Source organism: Merops nubicus, unplaced genomic scaffold, assembly GCF_000691845.1.
Source record: "Merops nubicus isolate BGI_N331 unplaced genomic scaffold, ASM69184v1 scaffold744, whole genome shotgun sequence".
Taxonomy (NCBI): Eukaryota; Metazoa; Chordata; class Aves; order Coraciiformes; family Meropidae; genus Merops; species Merops nubicus.
This window is the reverse complement of record NW_008603336.1, coordinates 1-7,055: the sequence shown is the minus strand read 5'-3', so window position 1 is coordinate 7,055 and position 7,055 is coordinate 1. Positions and strand designations below refer to the sequence as shown.

At 52.2% G+C, this 7,055-nt stretch overlaps 1 protein-coding gene across 1 annotated transcript in view; it reads right to left on the bottom strand.

Annotated features, from left to right (window-relative positions):
* The window catches only part of POF1B (premature ovarian failure, 1B), a gene marked incomplete at its 5' end in the record, with an annotated part of 6,208 nt that extends 322 nt beyond the window's left edge, over positions 1–5,886 (bottom strand). The window contains 9 exons of the mRNA XM_008938611.1: positions 160–233; positions 490–618; positions 1,054–1,164; positions 1,269–1,421; positions 1,493–1,606; positions 2,058–2,150; positions 4,095–4,169; positions 4,638–4,665; positions 5,759–5,886. Coding sequence (XP_008936859.1) covers positions 160–233; positions 490–618; positions 1,054–1,164; positions 1,269–1,421; positions 1,493–1,606; positions 2,058–2,150; positions 4,095–4,169; positions 4,638–4,665; positions 5,759–5,886 — 905 coding nt within the window. The remainder of the gene's footprint in view (positions 1–159; positions 234–489; positions 619–1,053; positions 1,165–1,268; positions 1,422–1,492; positions 1,607–2,057; positions 2,151–4,094; positions 4,170–4,637; positions 4,666–5,758) is intronic.
* Between the last annotated feature and the right edge of the window lie 1,169 nt (positions 5,887–7,055).

Sequence of the window (7,055 nt, the reverse complement as noted above, 5' to 3'; positions counted from 1 at the left end):
TGCAGCCACACACATCCCTGCAGGGTGTGGCCACCAGCAGGCCTGGCAGCACGGCCTCTGACAGGGGGATTGACACCTCTGAGAAGTAACTCTGCACAGAGGCTGCACCATGGGCAACCCCAGGGATGTACTCTTAAAGAAGGGGAATAATGACATTACTTCTTAGTGATGATGGCTGTTACACCAGGGGACTGGCTGCCTGATAACTTCTCCTGCTTCAGTCTGAAGAGATCCTGAGAAAACCAAAAATAAACAGTTGGATGTAATGATGTTTTCTGAAGTTCACTAAAGTCACTAAATCCAAGAGCAGTCAGACAAAGTCTGTCCTTCCAAAAGGCTGCCAGAGGAACAGCATTCAGTTAAACAACTCCTGACCCAGGAGAGGACAAGTGACTCCCTGGCCAGCTCCCACTGACACAGAAAATGGAGGCTCAAATACAGAAATTCTAAGAAGAGAGGGATGTTGGCTAAGAAGTTGAATGACTTTACCTCTTGCTGTTGTTTAATAAAAGCCTCTTTTGCCTCCAACATGGACGTCAGTTCTTGCAACCTTATTTGCAAGTCACTGTTACTTCCTTCTCTCCTGGAAATATCTTGCTGGAATTGGCACAACTGATTCTGTAAAACACACATCAGGAACAGTCACGCATTGGGTCATCCTTGCAGGGGACCTTCAGTGCCTGTTTGGGGCTCCAGGTGCATTTTCCCACATAGTTCTGACTGGGATTTATTTTGGTTTTCTGCTGGGTGGCTTCTGGCCACCTTCTCACTCCATCAGGACATACAAAATACCCTGCAGGAAAGGCTGCTACTCCGATTCATCCCCAGCTTCTACATCTACAGAATTGTATGGCTTTTTTTTAAAAGTCAGAGTTTTCTGTTGCACCATAAGGGTTTCTGAGCCATCATTGGTGCCTGTGTCTGAAGTAACTGTGGAAGCAAAACATATCTAAGAACCACCTCTGGTGGGTGGCTGCTGTTCCCTCTCTACAGAAGCAGCTCTTGCCTCGTCGCACAGGGCGAGGAACGGACGTGCCAAGGTCAGCAACTCACCCTGAGGCTGCGGATCTCACGGTCTTTATCCTCCCTCAGGTTATTGATCATCTCCACGTAGCGGCTGGAGAGCTCGTCCGTGGTGGTCTGCAGCACTGGACTGGAGCAGCTCTGTGAAGAACATTGGTTTCAGGAAGTTTTCAGCACTAACTCCCAGGTGTCGGCGCGTCCGTGTCTGTACCGGCCGCCGAGCAGGGAGCCAGCGAGCCCGTTACCTGCAGCTTCAGGCTCTGGATCTCCTGCTCCAGGGCTCGCTTGCTGTACTCCAGCTCCTTCAGCTGGCAGTCCTTGTCCCCCTCGCTGAGCCGCAGGGAGAGGAGCTGCTCCTCCAGCGAGCGACACCTGGCTGTGCTGTCCCTCAGCCCTTGCTGCAAAGCACACGGTGCAGTGAGCTCCGACTCGCCACCAGCACGCTTGGAAAAGAGGTCTGGGGGCCTACCTGCTGCTGGCGGTTGTTCTCCCTCAGAGAAGCCAGCATAGCTTCATATTCCTTCACTTGGGAATCTTTAAAAGCCAAATCCTTCTTGAGCAAGATGTTGTCGGTTTCTAACTTCTGCAAGACAAAGCGTTCACTGTCAACAGCTGCAGTTTTTCAGTGAACTTCTCTCACAGTCAAAGTGCAACAGACTGGGCAGTCAGCAAGTGATGTTTTAGAACTGAGGAAATACTCATTTTCTCTAAACTCTGGGTTTTTAACTGCACAGCACAGGGCTGCCTGTCACTGGAGCATCCGTGGCTACGGGGTGGGCACTGGGCCCCCAGGCAGCACCCTCTGCAGGGTCAGAGCTTTGCAGCTCCCTTCTGCCAGAGGGGGTTCAGACTGCAACAAACAGAGCACCTGAGCACCCCGGCCAGGAGGAGAGCTGCCCCATCCGCCGTGTGAGCCCCACAGGCCCCTTAACAGAGCAGCAGAACTCTGGAGTGGGCAGTTGGGATTTCACCCTAACCCACACCCTGCTGACGGGCAAAACCTCCCGGCTGAGGCCCCGGATGGCACAACCTACCCCCAGGTCATCCTGCAGGTGGCAAAGCTCTTCACGTAGATTTTTGAAAGTGGAAAGCACAAGCCTCAAAGATTTATCTGATGTCACTCTCATCTAGGAGGGGAAAAAAAGCCATTGTGATTAATGAGTGCCCTTTGTTTGGAGTCTGCTTGGCATTATGTAGAACAGAAGACACTGTACAGCCAAAAATAACCTTTCCTCTTAGAAGTACTGCCCGTCACTCTTTGAAGTGTCCACGTTTCTACAGAGACATTTTCATGCCCTTTCCTCTGCAAATGGCATTGTTTTTAAATTCCTGCCTTGTAACACAGAACATTTTGAAAAGGGGAGGAACAAGAGTAAAGAACTGCAGTTGTGCACCAATAAAGGGGAAAATAAAGGTGCTACTATTGCCCAGTCGTTTCTGGAGTGTTCAGAGCTTTGTGACTTTGGTTTAAAAAAAATCCCTGTGCTGCCAGAGAAGCCAGAGGGCAGCGAGTCACCATCTGTATGATCTGGCACAGCCCACTTCTGCCCCAGGGCGAGAGAATTTAATCACAGCTTTTAAAAAGTTAAAAAAAAAAAACAAAAACAAAAACCCATACAATGAACTCCTCCCTTTAAAAGGAAAAAGATCCCAAAGATTAAAGGAGCTGACAGAAAAAGGCTGCAGTGTACAACAGCCCCACACTGCTCTGGGCCTTCCTTTTACTGCACAGTAACAGCTGGAGGGTTTGCATTGCAGGATGGATTTCTAATACTCGAAAGACAAAAAATGAGATTTTGAAAGAACACACCAAGTAATTCCTCACGTTTTGACTCCTGGAAGGGCTGAAGGGTGTGTTTGTTTGTACTGTCTGCCCAGGCACGAAACCCTCCTGACCACCCCTCTCTGGCAGGTCCCCCCCACCTCATCTGCCAGGCACTTTTAGACTCTAAAAGTCCAAGTAAATCCCTCTCGGCCAGTACTTAGCACTAGGGGTGCTGATTTCCAGGTGTCGTGCCCTGCCACAGTGGCTCACTCTGTGCCCCCACGGCAGCCTCTGAGCCCAGGTCCGCGCGGTCTGGCCGCGGCTCGGGGGCTGCTGGCTGGGAGGAGAAACCAGGGGCCACCATCCGTGGGGTGTGCAGCCTGGAGCTGTGCCCACAGGACCTGCTTCCCCAGAGACATTGCAGCTGCTTCTCATATGCACAGGTGTGAGACTAAAACAGCTGGACGCAGAGAACAGGACATGTGTGCTCCAGCTCCCCCACACGCAGCAGCTGGGCCAGCTTCCTGGGACCTGTTCTGACAGGAGGTCAGGGAGCACCCCGGGGTCTGTGTCCACCCTCACTGCCAAGAGCCCCCAGAATCACTCAGGCTGGCACAGGAGGTCACCTTGTCCAACCCGGAACTCGGAGCACTCAGCTGCTGATCCACAGCGTGATGCAAATGGACTTTGTACCAGGAAGTGACTCCGAGCTGCAGGTTCCAGGTGGGGTCACCTCACCCCTGCCTCGGGGAGCCCAGGCACACCAGTGTCCACCCAAGCAGTGCTGGCTGGGGTCCTGTCCTGACACCCACACCAAACCCCAGTGGTTGTGCTGCTGCAGTCAGCCTCAGAACGTGGTGCTGTGTTAGAGGTTTTGAACCAGAACCCTGGTACAAGGTGAGACCTACAAGCGTTCTGTGGAGCTGGCCGCTGAGATCCAACATTCAGTAAAGCATCTCCTATTTGCCCTTAGCTTTTAAACTAAAGCAGTAGTCTACAACACAAATGAAAACCTGACAGATCTGTGTTCTCCTCTAACTGGCCAAAAGCCAGGTTGTTTCCAGTGGAACTGCAGGAAAACACCAGTAAAGCTCAGTTTAAAATACAGGAGTAGTCTGGAACCAGCTGCCAGCACACGGCCCGTGGAGCCACCCCTGGGATTGTTCCATACCCTCTTCACCAGTGAAACTGGAGCAAGCAGAACACAGAGGAGGAGGCTTTGTAGGAAGTCCCTGGCATGCACAAGGCCACTGCCACTGGTGCACCCTGCTAAAGGCTCCCACCCTCCCCCACCCCACTCACAGACCTGGAGGAGATAACGAATCTGCTGCTTTGTTGCCTCAGACAGTCCTTTAGGAATTAAATCTTCGATATCTTCAGTCTAAGCAAAGAAGGGAGGAAAGGGGAGACACCTTGATTAAGAACTTTGCCTGGTAGGTCATAATGTGGTTTCTTCATTAATTACACAGGTCTACTAGAAAAACATGTTTAGTACAAGGCAAATAAGAATGAAAACAGATCAAAGTGTATCCAGAAAACTTCCAAAGTCTTATAAATGTGTGGCATATACAAACTGAGATGAAGTGATACATGAAGCATGCATTCAAATGCTGGAGTTCCAGATACTGGAGTAAAGCAAAGCACTGAGGCTTCCTTTCAGCATCACCATTTACAAACGCACACCCAGCAGCTGAGCTGGGCTTCAGGCTCTGGCTGTTGGCAAGCAGGAATCACTAACTGAACAGAGACCAGCTCCCTGGCAGTGGCTTGGCTGAACCTGCTGGGAGACCCCCCCTGCTGCCCCCAGCCCTGCCAGGGGCAGCCTGCCAGGAGCTCCCCTGGTGCTCACCTGAGACGTGAACTCCACGTCGTAGCTCCTGAAAAACAAAACCCAAGGGACCCGTTAAGAACAAGCAGCTTGAGAACTTTCAGAACTCCCTCCTGAAAAACAAAACCCAAGGGACCCATTAAGAACAAGCAGCTTGAGAACTCTTGCCCACGTTCACAACTACAGAAGGATGGTCTTTATAAAGGGAGCAAGGAAGGCTGTGCGTCAGATGGAGAGCTGCTGCCCCCTCCCCCCCCAGGGTGCTCGGCAGTGTGAGTTGTTAGATGTGATGCAGTACCTGAGGAGACTGGAATGCCAACAGCAGCACAGCTAACAGGGGCCAGCTCTCCCCGCTCCTCTGGGCAGTTAGCCCAGTTACGTTCAGTTAACCCAATTACATTCGTAATTGCCTGGGTAATGGTTCACCCAGAACCATGTTGCAATACATTGACACACCTGAAGTGTTTACTTTGCAGCACCAGTTTTTTTGTGATGCTTCAATTCTGCTTTTCCCCCTGCTGTGGGACCACTTTTCTTGTTTCACTGAACTTGGAAAGCACCAAAAGAGACTGGGTGTGAGGGGGCAGGAACCAAGCAACGGTGATGGTGAGAGCAGGGCAGGAACGTTTTGTTTAAAGTCTTTTGTCTAAAGACTCCAGATGTATTGAGCATTTCTTTCCAGAGCCTGCCAGGCCCTGCAGAATGCATGCTTAACATTAATCTGCATGTAGATGCTGGACTTCCTGCCTCATGGTGGTCACCTTTTAGTGCATGGTGTAACCTAGCACCACGAGGGAACACAGGAGATGGCAATTTGGACCTCTGGGCTGTTTCTTCAGGAAGTAGTAGTAAAATTGCATCCTGAGATACCTGTCAGAGCATGCTGTAAGTGTACTTGCTTGCTCTGTGTGCCAACAGGCAGGGGATATGTCACTCTCACTGCATATTAGTCTAAACAATGTGAAAAAGCCTCGAACTCAATGTATTTACTTAGCTTACAGCACTTTTGTCTTTGGTTACCCAGCAAATCAGACGAATGTGTGCAATGGCAACCAGAATGGAGTAAAAGCAGCCTGCAAAGAGCCCTGTCCCCCGAGGGGCAGGACTCTGAAGAGGCAGGGCCAGAGCAGAGCCCTCAGTACCTGCCCCCGATCTTCTCCACGTGCTGCAGCAGGCAGCTGTGCAGGTCGCTGGTCTTGCGGCTCAGCTCGGCCAGCAGCTCCCCGAAGTAGCGGCAGTCGAGCGGCTCCTGCTCCCGGGGGCAGCTCACCTGGGGAGACACCAGAGGGTCGGGCCAGAGCCCTTCGGGCCGAGGGCTGGCCGTGCAAGTGCTGCAAGGGGGGTGCTTCTGGCTTGCTCTTACTAGTCTGCAATTAGTTTACAGTTATTTTGCTTAGTGTCAAGTCCTCCACACTGGTGTTCAGTAAACCACGCAGAAATAAATGACTTCCTTTACAACAACAAGAAATAGGCCAAGTAATATTGTTGTGCTAATATGGGAAGTGTTGAGGATTAGGAAGCCTCACCAATGTCGGGAGGAAACGCCCGTGGGCAGCACCCAGCTGCAAGCAGCCCAGTGCCAGAGTCCCCCCTGCAAACCCCGAGTCTCTGTGGCCCCATCCAGCCACAGACGATCCCCACAGCACCCCGAACCCCGCGTGCCCGGGCTGCCCCCAGGGAGCACCTGGCTGTGGAGGACTCCACAGGGCTAGCACGGAGGTCACCAGCTCTGTCTTGCCACCTGTATGCTGGGCACAGGCAGGACTGCCACGCTCCTGCCCACACCGAAACAACCCCAGAACAACAAACCTCCTGCAGCCCCTCACAACACAACTGCCTGCTGCAAAAGGGTGGCCTGGGGATGTGAGGGCCACTCCTTGTGCTTCCCGTGGATCTGTGTCCAGTACTCCTACACCAAACTGAGGCATATGAGCTGTCCTTGCACAGCAGCTGGGGCAGAGAGCCACGCTGATCTGAGGCACGTGCAGTTTGTGATGGAAGGGGTCCTCTCTCCAAACCCAGAGGCACAGCCCTGTCACTCCTCCTCTGCTGTACCAGGCTGACGGGTGAAACGCCCCCAGATACACAAAACCCAAACCAGCCTCCACTGAAAGGACAACAGAGCATCCACCACCCAGGACACCTCAGCACAGGTCTCTGCCAACAGGAAGCAGGATACAACACCAAAACCAGCCTCCTTTTGAGATCTTAACAGCATCTGACAAAGCCTTGTACAGCTCTAGACAATGTCTGTGATGCTCTGCACAGACAGGAGTTGCCTGGGACAGACACACAGGCTCTGCTGGGTACTTAAACGGGCGAATGGTGTGATTACCCTGCCAGGCGTTTGAACGAACACTTGTGAGGCTGGGGACTAGCAATTTTGTATCTGCACTCCCAGAGGACTCTCACCGGCTCGCAGGTCTGCACCGTCACCCT